General features: G+C 62.7%; 2 protein-coding genes across 2 annotated transcripts; both read right to left on the reverse strand.

Moving 5' to 3' along the window:
- Nucleotides 1-1493: 1493 nt before the first annotated feature.
- Nucleotides 1494-10898, reverse strand: LOC148049994 (inactive serine/threonine-protein kinase PLK5-like). The gene is made up of 16 exons (XM_087706087.1): nt 10857-10898; nt 10100-10279; nt 9205-9312; nt 8125-8241; nt 7614-7743; nt 6488-6575; nt 5969-6064; nt 5659-5857; nt 4588-4726; nt 4340-4413; nt 3934-4042; nt 3759-3836; nt 3051-3213; nt 2687-2816; nt 2470-2580; nt 1494-1693 (listed from the first exon to the last, which is right to left on the reverse strand). The coding sequence occupies exons 1-16, from the start codon at nt 10896-10898 to the stop codon at nt 1505-1507; spliced, it is 1953 nt and encodes a 650-aa protein (XP_087562213.1). The 3' UTR covers nt 1494-1504.
- Nucleotides 10899-14321: 3423 nt separating this feature from the next.
- Nucleotides 14322-20669, reverse strand: LMNB2 (lamin B2). Its single transcript, XM_087703425.1, is given in 15 exon segments — nt 14322-14539; nt 14854-14928; nt 14930-14977; nt 15476-15598; nt 15814-15921; nt 16022-16124; nt 16126-16296; nt 16401-16621; nt 16799-16924; nt 17072-17242; nt 17368-17493; nt 18630-18786; nt 20132-20268; nt 20391-20435; nt 20437-20669. Coding segments are annotated over 15 exon segments (1839 nt in total). The 5' UTR covers nt 20623-20669; the 3' UTR covers nt 14322-14497.
- Nucleotides 20670-21351: the final 682 nt, after the last annotated feature.

Raw genomic sequence — 21351 nt, forward strand, 5'->3', positions numbered from 1 at the left:
GGGGAAACAGAGCCTCTCCCGAAGGAGGGGGGGGGGACGTGCAGTTGGCTCCTCCCTGTATCCCCGAGGCCTCTCGGACCCGCCTCTCCTGCCCAGGACCCTCGCTGGCCCTCCGGGGCCCGGGCCACTTTGGAAGATGCTGCTGGGCGCCATTCTCAACCGCTGGCCTGGTGGGCATGTTGGGTGCTGGGTGCGGGCGAGGCCGCGTGCAGGCTTTTCCCCACCGAGACCCTCCGCTGCCCGGGCCTCCAGGAGAAGCCGCTGCCGGAGGATGGCCTTTCTCTGGGGGGAGGGGCGAGGGATTCCCCCCCCCAATCCGGACCCGGGCAGGATAAGATGGGTTCCCCCTTGGTCAGAGCCTTCGGGAGGGTCGTAGGGGGCTGGGGGGGTGGATGTTTGTATATTTACAGCAGAGGTTTTGCTCCGGTTGTTTTTGTGGTTGTGTCATGATGTCATTTGACTTCAGGTTTCCTCTAATCGTGTTGTGTTACAACCTTCTTGTAAGCTGCCGTGAGACCGAAAAGATTTGGCACGCAGGCATTTATAAATAACAACAATCTTGGCACTGCCAAGGCAAACGTGGACCCTGCCTCGGGCCCCCTGGGGTGCCTGGGAGACTTCCATAGAATCAGGGGGCTGCCCCTCTCGCCCCACTAGTGGCAGCCAGCCAGGGGGGGGCCCTTCCACTCCTCCTCCCTTAAGGGCTGCTCCAAGCCAGCCCTGAGAAAGGGACCCCCGTTTGGCCCAGGGGAGCCAGCTGGCCTTAAGGATACCCACCCTGGGCCAAGCAGCCTCCCAGCCTCTGCTGCCCTGCCCCCCCCCAAACGCCCCCCCTCTGCGCCTGCCCTGCCTTGCCCACTCCACAGGGCTCCCGTGCCCCCAACGTTCCTGCTCCTCTCTCTGGCACATCCCCCTCCTTTCCTGCCCTTCTGTAGCCCCCCCCCCCCCAGTCCTGCAACTGTCCTGAACCCCCTCCCACTTCTGCTGCCCTTTCGGCCAAGCGGCCCCTCCCAGCCCACCCATTGGACTCTTCCCTCCAGCAGCCAGGAGGTCTGACCCGGATGGCCAAGGCTTCCCCCCCCCCCCACCGCATTGTGCTTGCACAGCCTCCCCCCCCCCAAACAGCTGAAGAGACCTCTGGGCTGCACCCTCCCCCAGCCTGTTGTAGATTGTAGATTGTAGAAGTTTATTTATATGCCGCCCTTTTCCCTGGGGGGAGGCACCGTTCCCCACCGGAGACCCTTGGGCTGAAGATGCTGGTACAGAGGAGGGAGACCCAGCCTCTGCCCCCTTTTGCCCAGAGTTGTTGCCTGGGAATTGGGGGCAGGGCTCCTGTTCGGTTGTCGTGGGAGGCCTGTGGGTGCTGCCTGGGGTCCCTGGAAGGAAAGGGCGCCATGAAGACCCTTCTCCAGGACACCCAGCCCCCCCCCCCCCCCCGGCGAAGGTGGTGGCAGGCAGGGCTGGGCTCTGGCTGGCCGGTTGAGCCAGGGCGGGGGAGGGGCTGCTAGAGGCAGTGCAGCAAGTGCCGGGCGTATTGCACCCGCTCGCGCAGGGGCAGCGTCCAGCCCTGCCGTGCCAAGGTGCCCAGAGGGAAAGTGGAGCTGCAACGTTGGTGGTCCACGAAGGTCAAGAGGCCCTCTCCCTCGGCCGAGCGGCTGAGAACAATCTTGGTGCGGTCGTGGTAGAAATTCACCTGGGAGGCAGAAGGGAGGGCAGGGGGGTCTGCTGGCAGAATTGGGCAAGAGGAAGCCGGCACCGTCCCCCACCCGCTAGGGAAGGCCCCATCTCCATGCCTGGGTCGTAGTTTAACCTTGTCCCACCCCTCGGCTTTGCACGTTGTGGAGCGGCCGAGGCCTTCGCCGTTTGAAAGCCCCCCCGTAGAGCTTTTGAAATGGGTTTTATTTTATTTTGCCATCGGTTTGGCTCCGATCTGCCACCGTCCCGGCTCAATGCACCCATGGAAACCGAATCTCAGGGATTGGGAGGTTGGGATTGTCCAGAAGCCGAAGCCCAACCCCAGCCGCCCTTTTCTGTGAGACCAGCAAAGCCTCAGAGGGAAGGAGCCGTGGTAGAGACATGCCGGCGGCTGCTCCTCCTGCGAAGCAGCCTGGCACCCCTCTATCCCTCCAGGCAAAGCCCCCTGGCCGCCTCGGAAGGCCCATCGTCTCCGGTGGACAATTCCTGCCTTTCTCTTCCCAGCCTCTGTCATGGATGCTGCGTGTGCCCAGCGACTGGAGCATCGGCACCTGGCATGTTTAATGTTTGTGCCCAAGTATCCTTCTGGCAGGCTGTCCCTCTGGCGGGTGGGGGGGGGGAGTGAGGATTGGGGGGAGGGAAGGTGGCTGCTTAAGGGGTCTCCGGCCTCCTTTGCTGGTCTTCGCAGTCTCTAAGCTCCTCTTTGGGGGGTTGGAGCCGACCCACGGCCACCCTCCCCACCCGAGGGGACGTGAGGGGCCGGCCTCCTCTTACCTGCAGGGTGGCGTCACTGAAGAGCATCAGGAGGGCTTGGTCGGACTTTGCAAACTGCAGGAGGGAGAGGGCCCTGGTGGGTCTGGCAGGGCTGGTCTGGCGTGGGGCCCCCTGGCAAAAGAGGCGGGGTCAGCGGGGGGCCTACAGCGAGGGTCTCACAGCCCCCCCCTCTCTCTGCTGATCCATATTCCGCTCCCCCCCCCCAACAGCCTCTCACCTCCTGCAGCCGCCTCTGCATGTACTGGGTGAAGAAGAGAAGGATGCGCCTCTTTGGGGCCAAGCAGGGTGGCACCTCTCGCCACCCAAAGGACACGGCCGCCTCCACCTCACTGCAGTAGCGGATGCGTCTGGGGGAGAAACCAAAGGGGGCATTGCCCAAATGTAGGCCGGGCACCCGAAAGGACCCCCCGCTGGAGCAGCTGCAGACAGGAGGGACCAGGCCAGGCCTCTGAAGCACCTGGGGGGGGGGCTTCTCCTCAGGATCACGACTGGGGGCTCCCTGAGACCCCCCTCCAGGGCTCCTGCCCTCATGCAAACCAGGCACGGCACGGTTGTGCCTGACTCACAAAGGGCCCACTCACTGGCGCTGGGGGCAAAGGGCCATGTGGGTCCCATCGGGGAGCAGCACCGCAGTCGAGCCATTGGAGAGCAGGTAGCCAAACCCGTACTTGTTGGAGTAGTCCACCCACTTGGTGGCCATGTGGGCAGGATGGGCACCGCGCAGGCCTTCGGGCAGCTCTTCCACTGCAGAGAGAGGTGCCCTGCTCAGCCCGGGCGGGAGGGAGGCGCAGCACCCCCTGCTCCCCCATCCCGCCCCTGTTGGGTTTCCAGTCCTACGAGATTCGGAGCGGTTCTATGGTGGAGCAAGAAAATGCCCACGGAGGCTCTGTGCCAAGGAGAGCACCGGAGCTCCTCACCTGGTTATGGTGCCCGGCCACCCCTTCCTAGAAGGGCAGGATTCACTTCTTTACCTACGCCATGTAAAACGACCTTGGCTTGCAACAAATACAAGTATAAAACTCTGAAGCCTTCCCTGCCACTCGGTGCCCACGCAAAAGCCGGGTCTTCGGCTCCTTCTGGAGGGGGGGAGCTGGGGGCAGCCTCAGAGCGGTCTCACCCTCCCCCAGGGCTGCCAGATGATGACACGGAAGGGAGGGGAGCTGGCACAGCATGGCCAGAGGGGTGGAAGCCCCTTGGGTGGCTGGGCCCCACCTTCGGGCTAGTCCCTCCAAGGGAGGCAGAAGATAAGGCAGACCCCAGGAGGATTGGGGGGCAGGCAGCAGCCTTACCCAGGGGGGCCGTCTGCAAGCAGTGGCACAGCCTTCGGTCTATGCTCTCCAGCACTCTGCCAGGGCCCCAGGTGGCATCTGCCAGGGAGGGAGGGAAGGGAGAGAGAAACAGCGATGGAGGCGTTTGCTTTCCCCTGGCATCCCCGCTGCCCCCCCCCCCCGCGCCCCCACTCACCTTCAGGCAGCCGACTGCGCAGGGAGCCTCTTTGGAGCAAGAGTGGGGAGAGGCAGCTGGGGTCCTCCATGGGGTCCGTGCTCCCCTCTTTGGCTTCCTCCTTTGGGGCCTTTGGGGAGCAGCATGAGAGCCCACAAAGTGAATCCCACAAAGCAGGGATGTTGCCCTCCAGGTGTGACTTTTGGGAGCAGCCCTCCCCCCACCCGGACCCTCTGCAAAGGCCGGGGGAGGGGGGGTGCCATGCCGGGAGAAGCCAGGTGGGTGCTGGCAGGGCGCCAGAGGAGATGCTCTCAAGAGACCCCACCAACACCCTGGCAAAGGCCGCCTGGGGGGCCCCCAATCTAAGCAGAGGTGGTGGAACAACGTCGCTGGAGAAGACCCTGATGCACGGGGGGGGCTTTCTTACCAAGTGGGGAGGGGCAACAGGTCCCACGCTTTGCGCCTGTGGCGTCTCCTCCTGTTCTTGGGCTGCAGGGCTCACTGGACGGGGGGGGGGAGCAGTAGAGGAACGCGATTAGTACACTGAGGACTAGAAACCTAGTTTACCCGCAAAGGGACTGGGAGAAGGGCAGGAGAATTGCCCCCCTTGCCACTCTCCTCCCCCTGCCGATCCCCTCTCCCCCGCCGCTGCCTTCTCCTCCCAAGAGCACTCACCAGCCTGGGGGTCTTGGCAAGGGAAGCCTCGGAAAAGGAGCCTGGCTGCTTTCCGGAAGAATTTCCCAAGCGGGTTGGCGAAAGGAAAAATGGGGGTAGAACGACAAGCCCGCGAGGGGAGCCTGGCTGGGGTGAAGTGCTGGGGAGAGAGGCAGGACGGAAGCCGAGTTACGCTCCTGCCCAGGACCCTCCAGGAGGAGGGATGGGGGTCCCGAGTCCTTCTGGGGGGGGGGTCAGGCAGGTGAGGTCAGGGGGCAGAATCTGTGGAGGGGCTGGGGGTGGATGGATTACTAGCCCCACACTCTGCCTGGGCAGCCTCGGGGACTAACCAGGGGGCACCAGGAGAGTTCGGAGGGGGGGGGCTGGTCAGATGGCATCAGCTCACCTGCTGGAGGCTCTTTGGTGCTCTGGACCCCAACCCTGGAGTCCTTCTGGGCACCCCTGACTCAAGCTGACCCCAGTAATTCCCTCCCCAGAAAGCCCCCCCCAAGCCCCCCACTCTTGAGGGAACCCAGCACAGCCCTCCTGCCCCTTCAGCCCCGGGACAGCTGCCTTGCGAGGGGAGGGGCAGCCAGGAGGAGACCCTCTCTGGGTCAAGCTTCCTCCAGGCTCCACCTGCCTCTCAAATTCTAGAAGGGCAGAGAAGGCGCTTCTGACGAGCATTTTGAATCCTATGCGGACTTTTCTGTTCATCCCGTTTTCATTCTGCTGGCTTTGACTGATTGAATATTGCTTTCATTCAGGTTTAGAGAATCTTTTATAGCATCCTTATTATTATTATTATTATTATTGCCTATCGCCTTCCAGGGAGTTCCTTGGCTCCCCCGACTGGAGCGGCCCATGGCTTTGCCAACTGAGGAGGGAAGGAGCGAGGGGGGATCTCTGTGGAGAAGGAAGTGAATTCCTTCCAGCCCCGAGAGGCTCAATCAACCGAGGGGAAGCCGGTCTTCAGAGCAGCCGTGTCCTCTCCAGGGGGGCTGGCTGCAATCAGGACACCATCACACCACCCCTCCCACTTCCTCCCCCCCCCCCCGCTTTGCCCTCCTTACTCCGAAGGGCAGCCAGACACACCTGGGTGAAGAAGGGGTCGCCGAGCACTTCTTCCAGGCTGGGGCGGCCAGACGGGTGGGGGGTCAGCAGCCTCCCAATCAGGCTGCGGGCGGCTGGGGAGAGGTGGCTGGGAAAGTGGTAGCGCCCCTCTCGGATCCTCTGGAACAGTTCCTGCTTCTGTGTGATCTCAAAGGGGGGGAAGCCGGCAAGGGCGGTGTACCTGGGGGGCAAAAGGACAGGCAGATGTGCCCTGAGCCCCCCCCCCACGGCCAGCAGACCCCCCCCGAGTGCTGCCCAGGCTCCCCCCTCCTTTGCTGTGGGACTCACGTACATGATGCAGCCCAGGGCCCAAATGTCTGACTTGAAGGAGTGCCCCTTCTTAGCGATGACTTCGGGGGCCAGGTAATTGGGGGTCCCACAGACCACCCTGTGGAGGAGAAAGTTGAACTCAGAAATGCACATGTAGCTCCTGGCAGGGTGAGGAGGGGGGGGTCAGGTTCCCGATAACAGAACCGGTTAAGCACATGGGGGGGGGTTGCTGGAGGAGGAGGAGGAGGAGGAGGAAGGTTCAATTGGGGGAGGGGGGGAACGCAGGGTCCAGAGGGCAGGTGGGGCTGGCCTATTCTGGCACGTAGGAACCTCCCCGCCCTCCGAGGCTCCCGACTGGCAGAGCCGCTCAGTGGCTTCCCAGGCAGCCCTCAGATCTGGCAGATGAACCTGGGCATGGGTCGCCAGGTGGAAGGGGCTGCTCTGCCCACTGAGATTGGCCCAAGGGCACCACCCTGCTTCTGCCAAACACCTCCCCCCTCCCCCCAGGGGTCCTGCCCCTCCCCTTCAATCCCACACTCACCCTCTCTTCCAGCACGCCCGCTCCTCCCGCGTTGCCAGGCCGAGGTCGCCAATCTTCGCCTGCATGCGCTCGGTGATGAACACATTGCCTGGAAAGGGCGCATGTGGGGCACGGAGCGACTGAGGGCCGCGTCATCCCAACAGTGCCCGCAAAAGTTCGTCCTGCCTCCCCCAGAGCTTCCCTGGCCCTCGGCAACCCCGGGGGGCTCCCATCACCCTCAGCCGCAAAGGTGGAGCTCCTGAAAAGGGTCCCCTCCCTCCCCCGTGTGACCTGATCTTTGTCCCCCCCCCCAGGAGGAGTGGCCTGGGCAGGGTGGCCCCTCCAGCCTCTTGCGCTGGCAACCAGGAAGGCAAAGTAGTCGCCAAGCTGCAGCCAGCTTGCAAGACTCATGCAGGTCGTCCTTGGTCTGTTTCCTTTTTATCCCATTTGCCGTTTCCTTGACTGGATTTCCCCCCCTCCTCTTTTTTCTGGTCCTGGTTGTTGTTTGAGCTTCTGTGCTGGGCGGAGGATGGCATATAGATAAATAAATGTTCGTGACCCGTCAAAAGCGCGGACGCCAAAAGCGCGATCGACAAAATCGCGCCTTTGACGTCATCACAGCGCGACGAAAAAGATCGAAAAATTCAAATAAAAATTAATAAAAATTAAATTAAAGCAAGCCGATTCACATAAAGGTAAGGGTTAGGGTTAGGGTTAGGGTTAGGGTAAGGGTAAGGGTTAGGGTTAGCTTTAGAGCGTTAGCGTTAGCATTAGGGTTAGGATAAGGGTTAGCGTTACGTTTTTCGTTACTTTAACGGTTAGGTTTAGGGTTAGGGTTAGGGTTAGGTTAAGAGTTAGGGTTAGGGTTAGGTTTAGGGTTAGGTTTGGGGGGTTAGGGGAAGGTTTTAGCTTTATTTTTACATTTTTTCGATCTTTTTCGTCGCGCTGTGATGACGTCACAGCGCGCTTTTGTCGAGCGCGATTTTGTCCTACGCGCTTTTGTGGTGGAACCTAAATGTTGACCACAAGCTGCACCGGATGGCGATTTCCCAGGAAGAAGACCCCTGGAGCCCAGGGAAGACTGGGGGCCACTGCCCAGCACTGGGGCTCCTCCCACCCCACCCACCCCCGAGCCTTTGCCACCTACTCAGTTTGAGGTCACGGTGGATGATCCCTTGCAGGTGGAGGTACTGCAGGCCACTTGCAATTTGCTTCAGGTAAAATCGCACCTCTGGCTCCGTCAGCGTCCTCCGGACCTTCAGAATGTGGGCCAGGGACTAGAAGGAAGAGCTGGGCTGAGGAGGAGGGGGCTCACGCAAGGGGCAGGAGGGTCTCCCCATAGGAAGGACGGCGTTCTGTGCCTCAGGCAACCCCGCGCTGTTAAGGCTTCTGACCACCACACGGTCCTTTGGGCAGCGGCGGCTGCTTCCCTGATCTCAGGCCGGGCTCTGCTTCCGAGCTCCCCAAGGCCTTTCTTGCCCTGACCTCTCCGGCCTCTTGTGAGATTGTATAAAACAGCGCAAGCAAACCCTGTAGCAGCTGCCCAGGCTGGCAGCCTGCTCCTCCCTCTGGAAGCTTCTGCCCAGTTTCCCCCCCCCCCCCCCCCGTTAACTCTTCCCCTGGGAGGGAGAGAAAGGAGGCCCCCCTCCCCCTCTAACCTTCCTACTGCAGTATTCCAGCACCAGGTAGATGTTCTCCTGGTCAGCGAAATGTCGGCGGAACCCCACAATGTTCCTGTGGTGAAGCCGGCTGTGCAGCTCAATTTCGCGTTGAACCTGCAAAGCCAAGTCATAAGCCTACACACACGTGTGCACACGTGCGCAAGAGCAGAAGTGCTAGAATCAGCTGAAACCCAGCACACCTGGGGAGGAGACCCACAAAAGCCGTCCAAGGTCGTTACCCAAAGGACGGAAGGAAGGAAGGAAGGAAGGAAGGAAGGAAGGAAGGAAGGAAGGAAGGAAGGAAGAAAGAAAGAAAGAAAGAAAGAAAGAAAGAAAGAAAGAAAGAAAGAAAGAAAGAAAGAAAGAAAGAAAGAAAGAAAGAAAGAAAGAAAGAAAAAAAAAGAAAGAAAGAGCCAAGCAGCTGTGGGAAGAGGGAGCCAAGGAGCCCAGATCCTCCCTCTCAACTCAGCAGACAGCTTCGCCCCACTCACCCACCCTCCTAAAAGGAAGTTGGCGCCATGTGAGCCCTTCTCGGCGCCTTCAGCCCTTGGCTCATGGGGTTTGTGTGTGTGTGTTTGTGGGACCCTGCCTCGGCTCCGGCCCTTTATCCCAGAGAAAACATCTGGGGCCGCCACCCACCTCTGATCTACACCGCCCTGCAGAACCTTTATTGCCCGTGGTCTTCAAGCAATGGTCAGTGGACAGAAGAGTCCACCTCTGGAGGGTTACTGGATGGGCCGGCAAAGGGAGAAACTCTTTGGCAGAGCTGAAGGAAGCTGAAGAGGAGACGTTGTGTGGGCAAGCCTGGCCTGCAGGGGACCTCCAGGTGGGTAGCCAGCGACCAACCTCTTAGTTGGTAGCCTTCAGCTCCTGGCTGGGCACCCCAATTTGGGCCCCACCTCATCCAGCCCAGGGAACTTGCAGCCAGGGGAAGATCCATTCATTCCTTCTACAAGACTTTCATGCCACCCCTGCTCCCTATAAGTTGACTCCAATAAAGGAGGGGTGGCGCTCCCTTTATGGGAGCTGATCTCCCGGGAGAGGAATCTGGCAGAAGCCCCCGGTAATCCCGCTTACCTTTCCTCCATTTCCCAGCCTTGCGACTCGCTGTTGAGAGAGAACCTTCACAGCATAGACTCTGTTGGTGGACGTGTCGGTAAATTTGTAGCATTGTCCGAATGCTCCCTGGGTGGGGAGGCACAGAGAAGGGGGGGGGTGTCAGTCAGAAGCAGCCTCTGGCCCCTCCTTCCCAGAGCACTTGGGTTGTTCTGGGTCTGAAGATAAGACTTTACTTCCCTCCCACCCCCCAAAAAAAACCACCAGCTCTGATCCCTCCCCAGGGCTGAAACTGTCTGAACTGGCCGGCCTCTCCAATCCTTAGGAAAGGAGGAAGAAGTGGCCTCGGACGGGCCGGTCGCACTCAGTGAATCTGAGCCAGCTCCGCGCGAAGGATGGCCGCCCTCTGCCGTGAGGGCGGTCCGGGAGAAGAAGACGGGCACTCTTGGAAGGCGGGAGACGCCTTACAGCCCGGCCAGCATTTCAGTTTTGCAGAAGAGCAACCGATGTTCCAGGGGGAAAAGCCGCTCTTTGAAAGGCTGCGAGAGGCGAGCAACGCCCCCCACCCCCGGTGGCTGCAGCGGCGATAGCAAGCAGGACTTGGCGCTCGGGCTCCCGGGCCGCGCAGGAAAGGCGGACCGAGCGGAGGAGCCGAGCGGCTCCAGGACGTCTCCGGGCAGGTCTGGTCCCCCGCGGCGGTTCCCGCCTGCGACCTGGCTCACTCGTCGCTTCGGGGCTTGAAAGAGGAGAGCGGCAGCCGCCCCTTCCCCGCCGCCGTCGCGGGGCAAAACTTTGAAGGGATCCGGAGCGCTTGACGGCGTCGCCTCAGGAGGGCTTGCCGGTCTCTCGGCGCGGCCCTCGGAAGAGCTGCAGCCGCCCGGCGCCCCGCGCAGCCCCCAAGGGGAGGGCGGGTTACCTGTCCCAAAAGCTGCCCCCGCTTGTAAAGCCTCCCGGTGCCCGGATCCTCCACGAAGTATTTCAAGGTGTCCCCCTCGGCTCTCCTCCGGGGGCGGCAGCCAGACCCATCCCGGCCTCGGGCCCGCAGGCTCCGGCCCTCCCTCCCTCCCCGCCCTCCCTCCGGCTGCTCCCCGAGCGTCTGGCCAGGCCGGAGCACGTGCCAGAGATCTTATAGAGTGGGCTGGGGGGGGGGGCAGAAGGGAGGCGCCGCTGCCGCTCAGGCCGCTCGCCAGCTGGAAAGAGCCGCCCGACGAGTCTGGGGGTCCGCGAGGGAGGGAGGGAGCGTCCCTCGGTCTCCCGCTCCCCTTCTGACGGTCGGAATGGGGGCGGGGGGGGGAGGCTGGATTTGGAAGAGGATTTTTACTCGGACGTCCGTCCTGCCGTCCCAAGAAACCCCCCCCTCCCGCCTTCTTGCTCAGCCGAGGCTTGCAAGGGGGAGACCGAGTTCCAATCCAAAGCTCCTTTTGGCTGAGTCGGAGGTTTCCAGCTCGAGCTCCGGCCTCTTCCTGACTCGGACCTTGGCTCTTTGGGGGAGGAGCAGCGGCCCACCTCGACCCTTCACCATCCCGGGGCAGAGACCCGCCTTCGCGCCCGGTTTCTGACCAAGCAGAGAGCTTAGGTGGAGCAACGGCCCTGACGAGACCGACGGCGCCCCTGTTTAGCGGAGCGCGGCCCAGCGCAGAACAAGGCCAGGAGTAAGGCGTGAAAGGGCCCACCGAGGCCTTGTAGTCCTGCCCAAGCAGGAGACTCTCTGCCATTCCGGACATACGACCGTCCAGTCTCTTCTTAAAAACCTCCAGCGACGGAGCAGCTACAAGGCCTGGAGAGCAGCCGTCCCACTGAGATTGTCCTGGGGAAATTTCTCCTTAGTTTCGGTTGCTTCTCCCCTTGAGGAGTTTCCCTTTTCTTGTCCTGCCTTCAGGTGCTTTGGAGAATAGGTTGCCCCCCCCCTTCTCTGTGAACATTAGAAGGCGGCTATCGTGTCCCCGAGGCTCCTTTCTCCTCCTCCTCAGGCCAGTCAGTCTGCTTCGGCCACTGGGCCCCAATCCTCTCTGTGGCTCTTCTCGGCGCTCCTCTCCTTCCTCAGCCTTGAGCTGCTCTGGGGCCGTTTCTGCAGGAGCAGCACGGAGGACCAGGTGCAACCGGGCCTCCTGAGCTTAAATCCCCCAGGGAGGCCTGGGGGGGAGGGGCAGCTGCACAGACTCCACCTAGCCAGAGATCCGCTTCTGGCGATTCTCGGCTGGGTCTCCACAGTGGCTACGCACTGAGCGAGGGATGGGGCTTCTGTCAGCACTTCCTCCTAGCCCGTGTATGGGGCGGGGGTGCCTGGGCACGCACGAGTAGAGTAGAAGGAAAAGCTCCCCGTGGCTGGGGCGGCAGTCCAAAGGCTTGAAAACAGCCCAAGGGCCCCTCACTGCAGCGCAGGAGAAATGCAGATTTGCCCCCCCCCCCCAGCTCAGAGGAAACAGCCCTCCCCAGCATCCCTCTGCCCCAAAACGAGGGGGAGGGGAGCTTCCAGCAAGAGTCCAGATAAAAATGCAAAACGTTTATTTGAGCATTGTACAAAATGTTTCCAGTCCAAAAAATGTTATTATAAATTGCTGAAAAAGACAGTGAGCATGCATATCCATAAGAACACAGAAACAACGCTAGAGGTCAGTTTCCCCTTGAAGACATCATGTACGGTCCAACGCTAAGTGCCCCCTCCCCCCCCAGGAGCACATCCTTTTAGCCATTCCCATTTTGGGAAACTCCCCAGTAAAAAAAAACAAAAAACACACTGCTACAAAAATAGACTTCTAAATATAAGGAAATGGGTTTTGTATCGATGCTCACCTCACCTCACCAGGCCTCTCAGAAAGCCCATTGCTTGCAAAAGGTAGTGTGACCCTGCCCAGCTGGGCAGGGGGCTTTTAGCAGGCCTCCCAGCAGGGAAGGCGCCCCCACCCCATGTGTGCCTGTTGCTGTCTGGCCGCCCAATGGATTTGCCAAGGAAAGCAAATGTCAAGGGTGAAACTGAGGGGGTCCAAAGCCCCCCCCAATATCCAGTGTATTTCAAGGGGGTGTTAAGATTTAATGGATCTCCCAACTAACCCCGGTTGAACCCCCCCCCAGGCACTTCCAGGGAGCAGCACAAAGAACCCAAGGAGGAAGTTCAAGGCAGTCCAAATATGCCCCCCCCCCAAATATCTGCACTTCGATGGGTGAAGGCAGGCAGGCTGAAAGTCTCCCCCTCTGCCCCCAGTCCCTTCACCCTGTGGACAGGTCAATGGGTGACCCCCCCCAGCCCCTCCATGTTGGAGGCCGTTATGGGGAAGGCCTGCCCCAAGGGAGAGGGGGGAGGGGAGGGTGTGGGTGGCAGCTGATGCTCTGGGAGGCCAGAGGACCCACAGCCATTGCACCAGGAGAACCCCTCCCCCTATCCCGAATCACAAAGGAAGCATGGCTGGGCTCCCTCCCTCCCACCCTCCTGCAAACTGAGGGGTATTTTTTTGTGCCCGTGTGTGTTGAATAGAGGAATTTATGCAGCTTTATCCCGTATCGAGCCCCCTTTTCTGAGCTGTTAACACTAGCAGCTCCACAGAACGTGGCTCAGAGCTTCTACATCTAAAACACATTAATTCACACTGGTTATTAACACATCATGCAGCATTGAAACATCTCCAGGTTTACTGCTTAAACATTATTTGTGTTGATTTCCTAGTCACAATCCTGCTACAGCTAAGCACCATCTCGGACATCCAATTCTCCCCCTTGTGAAATATTCTCTTGGATGCCGCGTCTTTGCTGCTGCCCCCAAAAGCCCCACCCCCCCCCCTGGAGCTAAAGCCACAGAAAAGTCACCCAAGTAGTGAGGGGACTCGGGTCAGGCGTCCCTTTGCACTCTATGAATTGGGAGGGGGTGTCTTCCCAATTTTGGATACTCTCGAGGCTCTTTTCGATTCCAGAGCAAGGGAGACCTTCCACAGCCTCAACGGGGCACAATCAGGAAGCCAAGTCCAGTCCTCAGGACAGTGGCCAAGGTGGCAGAGGGCAGTTCAGCCCTTCGAAGTGGCCATCCAAGATGATGGACTAGCAGCCAATCTCCCCGTGGAGATTCGGACCCTCACCACCCTTCAGGCTTTCCGCAAAGCTGTTAAGACCTGGCTGTTCTGGCAGGCCTGGGGCTGATGAGCCCCACTCGAATTGTTAATCTGTTTTCTGTATTTGTCTTGCCTTGTTTTCTCTGTATTGCCCCCCTTCCCTATTGGTTTGTTAGCCGCCCTGAGTCCCCCTGGGAATAGGGCGGCATACAAGTTTAATAAACTATAACTAACTAACCAACCAACCAGCCCTTGGGAATGCAGTTCCATGAAATTCTCAAGGCCTTTTTTCTTTCACTGAAATTTTGTGCTCTGTAAAAAAATAAATAAAGACCAAGGCAGTGTTTCAAGGCTGGTGTCCGAAGAGGAAGATGATCGTTCCAAAGACAAATGTCATTTCTGGACTGTGAGAGCTAAGATTGGGGTGGGTCCCCCCCCCCCCGAGGGACAGGAATCCCAGCTGAAACGGGGATTCTGGCAACCCAACCCACCGTAGACTCCAACCCCTCCTACAAAAGGTTGGTGGGATTTCAGGGGCATTTCTATGATCTGCCAGCCAGTAACTGGCACCGTATGGGCTCTTTTCTTTCACCAGCCCTAAGAAAGATCTGGCTGAGATCCGGAGGGGGAGGCCTCTCGGCAGAGGCCAGCATGGTTTATGCCGGACAGCCCCCCCCCTCCCACGACTCAACCTCATCACCTGAGCCCGTCTCCTCTCCAAGCTCCTCTCCAAGCGGTCCTCTGCTGCCCATCCCTGGAGGGGCTGTGTGTGTGTGTGTGCGTGTGTGTGTCCCCACTGTCCTCCTGCCCTGGCTCCCGAGCGCTGGCCCATCCGGGTCACAAGAGGGATTTTCAACAGGAAGCTGGCCGGAGATGCCCAGACGGAGGCCACACAAACGCCCCACGGCCCCAGAGACCAGCCGGGCTGCCTCATCCCCTTCTCTGCTTTGTTTGGTCTGAAGTGAGGGAAAAGGAGGCTCCGGAGGCAGGAAGCAGCCCAGAGTTCGGAATCCCCCCCCCTCCCCCGCTGGGTTCTTTTCCCCTGCAGCTGCCGCAGGAGAGGCCCTGCCTCCCCCCCCCCCCCCCCCCGGGCTCAGGGCTAAAAAGCAGCCGCAGGAGGAAACCCTGGGCTCAGACTCACTTCCGGCTTTTTAAAACTCAGTTCCGCTCAAAGTAAAAATAAGCCACAGAAGACTTAGAAAAATGCCGTTTCCTTGAAATGCAGGGGAAAGGAAGGAAGGGGGAAGGGGGGGGGAGACGAGGGGTTCCTCCTTTCACATGAGGGCGCATCCTCTGGAGGTGGTCCTGGGGTCCCCCTAGGAGAAGAGGAAAGGCAGCCTGAAGACGGGGGTCCCCGGGATCCCTCTGCCCTGCTCCGGGGGGGGGGGGGCAGAAGAGAACCAAGGCTCCCCTCCCCCCCATAGAGAGAGGGCTGTGGGGGAGGGGGGTCTCTTGCCAAAGGCCTCCTGGGGTCCCCCCACTGAAGGGGGCCAGAAGGGGAGCCACCTCCCTGCAGACACCTTCTGCCCAGGAGTGGCCCTGCCTGGCCGCCCCACAGGACAGCTGCTTCCCTTGGCTGAGGGGAGGGAGGGAGGGAGGGGCCCGGGGAGAAGCCGCTTTGGGAGGCTACCTGCTGGTGGAAGAGATCTTCCTCCCCGAACTCGGCCTCCTCCTCCTCCTCCTCCTCCTCCTCCTCCTCCCCGTTCTCCTGCAGGCCCGGTGGTCAACTGGGTCAGGGTCCGCACAGCCACTTCCTAGCAGAGGAGAAGCCTCAGACGGGGGATCCTCAAGACCAGGGAAGCAATGCAAGCAGGGCAACACCCCCCACCCCCCCCCAGACACAAGGGTTCAGAAGCGACCCCCCACCTCGAGCCCCCTCCCCTGAACAGGCCAGTCTCTGCAGAGCACCTGAGGCGGAAGGGTGAGACTCAACGCCTCCCAGCCCCCTCTTCCCCAGTGGGAGGACGGCTTTCCACAGCCCAAAATCCCCACTTCCAGACAATTCCACCCCCAGCATGACTGGGCACAGTGGGAGCCAACTCTGGGCGTGGGATTTGGGAGGGCCGTGGGGGTGCTCCCACCACCTTGGGGGGGGGGGACCTCCCAGTGCAGGTCGGAGCAGCTCCCTCTGTTTCTGGAGAGCTTTCTTTCCCTGGGGCTGCCTGTTTATCTCCTTCCTCTGGCTGCCCCCCCCCCCAAAGACGCTTCAGAGCCCCCTTTCCTATCCCCCCCTTCCATGCCCCTTCCCCAACGTACCTCCCCTCGGAGTTCACCAGGCATGTGTGGATCTGGTCCCCGGTGCCCCAGCTGCCCTGGTTCTTCCAGACCAGCACCGAGGGAGGGCTGTGTGCCACCCCAGCCTCAGCGGCCCAGATCTAGGAAGACAAACACGCTTGGCCCTTGCCCGGCTCTCTCACCCTGGCCAGCCTGCTCAGAGCCTGGCACCAGCCACCCGCTCGACAGTGAGTGCCAGGGGTGGGGGGTAGGAGCAGAATCCCCAGAGACCTGGGGGGCTGTAAAAGGCCCCGAAGAAATACGAGGGTTGCGGCGTTGACCCGGCCCCTTCGGCCACAGGGCCCTCAAGACTTACCGTCACCGTCTGCCCGGCCCGGAGGACATACTTGGGAGTAAACTTGTAGGCAATCTCCTCTCCCTCCCCAACCTTCCTCTTCAGCTTCCAGCTCCCGAGGGACTGGTCCTGTGGAGGGAGGCGGCCTTTCAGGCTCCTGCCCAAGAAGCGGAGCCATGAAGGGGGGGCGGGGGGGGGTGCAGCCCGGTGGGGTCGGGGGAGCACCTACCTTGTCAGAATGGTTCTTCAGCTGGACAAACATCCCCTCGGGGTCCACCCCCTGGATGCTGATGCTGCCCTTGGCCGAGGCCTGCTGGCTGACCTGGAGGTTGGCTGCCAGTGCCGGCCCCCCCGCGGGCGCTCCCACTGGGCGTCTGCCCCGGCAGCTCCTCGGCCTCTGCCCGCTTCCTCTTGCTCCGCAAAGACCGAGTGCCCGAGATGCTGGAGGAGGAGGCGGCCCGGGAGACGGTGAGGCGGGACGGAGGGCTGGGGGACAGCTTGAGCCTGGCGGGGAAGCAGGAACAGGGAGTCATGCCTGGCCAAGGAGGGGGGGGCCCTGGGACCCCGGCCTTTCTCCACCAACCTCTCTGGGCCCAGGGGACGCCCACCTCTCCTCTTCCCCCTCCAGCAGCTTCCGGTACGCGCTGATCTCCATGTCCAGGGCCAGCTTGACGTCCAGGAGCTCCTGGTACTCCATCAGCTGCTGCTGCATCTGCTCCCGCATGTCCGTCATCTCCCGCTCTTTGGCGTCCAGCAGCTTCCGCAGCTTCTCCTGCTCTCCGGCCATCAGCTCCTCCAGGTCCCTCATCCGCTCCTCCGCTGTGCTCACCTGAACCGGGGGGGGGGGGCGAGGAGACACTCTTAGGGGGCCCCCACTTTCCTCTTGCGGGGCGCCCGGAGGCTGCTCCCCAGAACGACCCTCCCGGGGGGCCCCTCCCAAAGCAGCCCCACGCGGACCGACCCCCACCTCACCCGCGGAAGCCCCTCGAGCCGGCTGGCGCCTCACCTGCTTCTGCAGCCCAGAGAGCTGGTAGCCGAGAGCTTCGATCCGCATGCGGGCCTCGTTCAGCTCCTCCCGAGCGGCACTGGCTGCCCGTTCGTTCTGGTCGGAGCAGAGCCTGGCGTTCTCCAGCTGAGGAAAGGGCCGCACGGGGCCTGCTATTTGTGGGCTCCTCTGCGAGCGGGGAGGGCCCCCCCAGGGAGGGCCCAGGATGGTCTCAAGATGCCCCCCCCGTCTCCTCCCCCCAGGACTGGCCCACCGCCCCCTCCCCCCCCTCACCTTGGCCTGGTAGGTCTGCTCCAACTCCAGCTTGTAGAGCTGCACCTGGTGGTCGTGCTGCCTGCGCAGCTCTTCCAGCGCCTGGGCAACCTTCGACTCGTACTCCTTCCGGCAGCCGCTGTCCACCTCCACCAGGTGGCGCTCCTGCCACTTTTGTGTCTCCCTCACTTCCTGAGAGGGAGGGAGGGAGGGGGCTGGGTCAGCACCATCGGCCTGCCTGGCCCCCCTTGGAGGGGGGGGGCTCTCCAGGAAGCAGCCCCCCCCCGTGCCCGAGGGCAGCCCCTTCGCCAGCCCACCTCCTCGAAGATGCTCTTCCTGAAGTCGAGCTCCTCTTGCAGGCTCTGGCAGCGGTTCTCCAGGTCCACCCGTAGGAGCGTCTCCTTCTCCAGCTGCTTCTTGGCCACGGCATGGCCGTCCTCCGACTGGGGGGAGGCCGGACAAGAGCGCTCAGGTGGCTGCAGCCGGGCCTTTTGGCGTCCGGGGGGGGGGGGAGCTGCTCCTTTGCCAGGCAGGTTGAGCTCGCTTGGGTGGGCAGGAGAGCCTCCCCAGGGGCCACCTCCACCCCCTTGACTGCAGACGACAAGGAGGAGGCCCCTCCCGCTGGCTCCTCCCCCCCAGAAGGCTCCTGGCTCACTGGCCCTCCCCCCACAAGGAAAGCACGGGAACCCCCCCCCACTTCCCCAGGAGCAGCTTCCGGACAGCCATTGGAGCCAAGTGGGGGGAGAGGTCCTGTCTAGGGCAGATGCCCACTGCGGCCAGGGTCCCTCCCCCAGGGAACCCCCCCCCCGGAGCACCAGCTCTCCCCCCTCCCAGCCCCTCTGGCTGTCCCGTGGGCTGAGGAGCAGGGGAGGGCGCACACAGAGGACCCATCGCAAACCAGACAGCCGCATCTGGAGGCAGCCAAGGAGCCTCCGAGGAGGAAGGTGAGCTGGCACTGAGCCCGGGGGGGGGGGGGGAGGCTCCCCACGGCCTCCTTGTTGTGCTTCCATGGGAGCTCAGTGCAGCCTCCTCCTCCTTCTGCAGACCTCTCCCCAAACAGCCCCACCCCCTCAGCAAACGGGGAAAGCGGGGGGGGGGGAGGTTATTGGGCCGAGGCCTCTGGACAAAGGGAGGCCAGTGTGGGGAGAGAAAGCCTGTAAATCCCTCCAAAGGCCCCTGCGGCCCACACAGCTCCACCCAGTCACAGAAGCAGAGAATCAAGGGACTTCAGAGGCCACCTAGTCCCACCCTGCTCCCCACAGGATCCACGATGCCTCTGGATAGGTTGTCCCCCCCCCCAGGCCCTACTCCAAGAGCTCTTTACGAAAGGAAAATCCACAGCCCCCCCTTGGGCCCCTTCTTTCCGCTGCCCCCCCCCCGGACTCTCTCCCGTCCCCTCCCGTCCTCCTCTTTGGATTGCAGCCCCCCCTGCACCCCCCCCAGTGGGGCTTTCCCCTCCCTTCCTCCCTGGTCCATTCTGAACAACCCCCTCCAGCCGCCTGGACCATTACAAGGGCTAAACCCCATCGCCTGCCCCGCTCCCACTCGGCAGTTGCCCTCCAGGCTGCCGTGCCAGTACCTTTGCCAGCTGGGCCCGGGCATCAGCCACCTCGGCCTCCAGGCTCTGCTTCTCGCTCAGAGTGGCCGTGAGCTCCGCCTCGCTCCGATGGAAGAGCACCTCCAGCTCCCTGATGCGGCCCTGGGAAGTGGACCATTCCCCCTCCTTCTTTTTGTAGCTGAGGAGAGAACAAGGTTGCCCAGCTGAGCCAGCCTCCCCCTCCCCTCCGGCCTCCCCGCACGAGGTTTCCAGGCGTCCAAGGTGGGGCGACCCTTTTCAGCTCAGGCCAGCCTGCTTCGTGGGCAGAGAAAAGGTAGGCCCACGCGGGCGAGAGAAGCCTTGGGGGGGCAGGAACACTGCGGGGAGGAGTTTAAGCAGAGGATAACCAGGGATTTCCCCTGCCGTGTTTAATTTGGGAGCGTCAGGGCCAACTTTCAAATATTAAGCAGCTTTATTAAAGTATAAAACTGGGATCTGCGCAGGATTCTGATTTGCAAGCTTCAGACAAGCTTAGCAAAAACTCCTTTTAGCGTTATCTCCAGGGACCCCTGACGAGGCTTGATGGTGCAAGAACCCGGCAGGGATCCGATCGGGCGAATGCCACCAAACCGTTTTAAGGGCAGAGGAGGGTGGTCTCGTGCGTTCAGACCTCATCTGCCCCGGGACAGCCCAGGGGCCCCTCCCGGAATCTACGGGCGCCCCTGAAGGGGCCCTGAAGAAGCCCCAGTGGGGATGGGGAGGGCGGAGGGCCTGCCAATGGGAGGGGCGGGTGGCAACCTTCCGCCCCCAGAGAGGCTCCCCCCTTGGGAAGAGGCTGGCGCGGAGGAGGAGGGTGCGGTTCCTGGGTGCAGCTGCTTGCACTTCTGGCTCCCCAGGCTCCCTGCAGGGGCAGCACACGAGCATCCCTGGGCTGCCCAGGGCTCAAGTGGCTCCACCGTTACGGGCACAGACACGGCTCCAACTCAGCACCTGCCCTTCTTCACGGCTCCCGGGGGGGCCAGAAAGAGCAAGCAGGGGGACATGCTGTCCAAACGAACAACTGCCTACCAACCCCCCAGCCCCCCCTTGCAGCTGCTGCGACAGCTGGAGGGCGCCCAGGGGCGTTTTGCACGGGGGGGGCAAATGGGGGAGAAGCAGAGGCAGGAAGCGCTGCGAGCTCTTCCCCTCCGGCAAAGACCCAGCAGCGGCTTTGGCGCCCCCCGGCCTCTCCTCCCGCCCCCTCCCCGCCTAAGGCCCCCCAAAGCCCCCCCTCCCATCAAGTGGCTGGGACCCCCGGGGAGGGGGAGAGGCGGCGCCGGGTACGGCCTGCCTGACCCCGGGGGGGGGGGGGAGCCAAAATGCCGCCTGTGCGAAAGGGGCGAGTCCGGGCTGGAGGCCCAGCCAGGAGCCCCCGCCTCCCCCTCCTGCTGCGCGCCAGGCGAGACCGGCAGCTGCCCCGCTTCCCTCCCGGCCTCCCGGGGCTCCAATGCCCCAAATCCCCCCAGGCGCTTCCTCCCTCCCTCCCTCCCTCCCCCCGGGCCCACCTCCGCCGCAGCTCCTCGAACTCAGCGCGCAGCTTCCCGGCCTCGATCTGGAGCCTGGCTCTCTCCCGGGCCGTCTCGTCCAGCGCCCGCCGGGTGTCGCCCAGCTCCGCCTCGTACAGCGCCTTGACGCCCGTCACCTGCGGGGAGGGAGGGAGGGGGGGAGCCTACGTCACGCCCCCAGCCCCGCCCACACCCGGCGCCCTCTCCCTCCGCCCCCCCCACGCGGGCCCTCCTGCCCCCCCCCACGCGCCTCACCCACCTCGCGCGTGACCACCTCCTCCTTCTCGGAGACGCGCAGCAGCAGCCCGGTCGTTCTCCAGCTCCAGCGCGCGCACCCGCTCGATGTAGTGGGCCAGGCGGTCGTTGAGCTGCCGCAGCTCTTCCTTCTCCTGCAGGCGCGAGAGCCGCGCGGGCGAGAGGGCGTCGCGGGGGCGGCGGCGGCGGCGGAGGCCATGGCGCGAGCGGGGGGTCCCCGGGCGGCCGCCGGTCATTCAATCCCACAAAATGGCGACGCGCGCCAACGGCCGCCCGAAGGAGTCGCCCCTCGCGGGGCACCTCGGGAAACGGCGCGCGTCCAATCGGAGGGGGGACGCGGCGCCTGCCGGGGGGATGTAGTTTGGCGCGGGTCCGCCATCTTGGCCCTCGATCCGCTCCCCGGCGCGGCGGGTCTCCCACGGAGGAGGCCCTCTGTCGTCCGTTCTCGCGTCCTCCCGCCTGTCGTGGCCCTGCGCCTCCCTCCCTCCCTCCCTCCGCTTGGCGCCGGGCCTTGGAAGAGGCCGAACCGGGAGTCCGATGAACCGACGGGTCGTGGCTCGGAGCGGGTCAGGCTGGATGATCTCTGGGGCGAAGGGGGTCTGGCCAGCGGATCCCGGTTCCCCGGCGCGCCTTCCCCGGAATTGGGTTCCCGCGACAAGCGTCATCTGCGCGCTCCCACGGGCTCCCGCGAAGCCTTTGCGTGTCGTCCGTGGCGTGGGAATGGAGCGCCAGGGAGAGCCGGCGACCGCCCTTGGCAAACCTTCCGCGGGGGGCGAGCAAAGGGGGAAGAGGAAGCCTCAAATGCCGCCGGCGGAGTCCTTCGGAGCCCGAATAAAAAGAGGAGGAGCGGAGCTCGTGTGAAACGGACTTCTTTATTAAGTCTGCAGGACGAGAGGCGTGCTTGGGCGGCTGCGACGGGCTCTCCTTCCCGGGAGGGGACTCGGGAAGGAAGGAGGGAAGGAAGG

Source organism: Thamnophis sirtalis, unplaced genomic scaffold (genome assembly GCF_051295495.1).
Source record: "Thamnophis sirtalis isolate CommonGarterSnake01/CBP01778 unplaced genomic scaffold, rThaSir2_p1.2 scaffold_1, whole genome shotgun sequence".
Lineage (NCBI taxonomy): Eukaryota > Metazoa > Chordata > Lepidosauria > Squamata > Natricidae > Thamnophis > Thamnophis sirtalis.

Coding starts and splice junctions, on each gene's coding strand:
- LOC148049994 (XM_087706087.1), bottom strand. CDS start 10,898: ATGGCAGAGAGTCTCCTGCTTGGGCAGGACTACAAGGCCTCG. Junction 4,727..5,658: donor GCGACCCCTTCTTCACCCAG/GTGTGTCTGGCT, acceptor CTCTCTCCCCAG/CACTTCACCCCAGCCAGGCT. Junction 4,414..4,587: donor TTGCCAAGACCCCCAGGCTG/GTGAGTGCTCTT, acceptor CCCCCCGTCCAG/TGAGCCCTGCAGCCCAAGAA.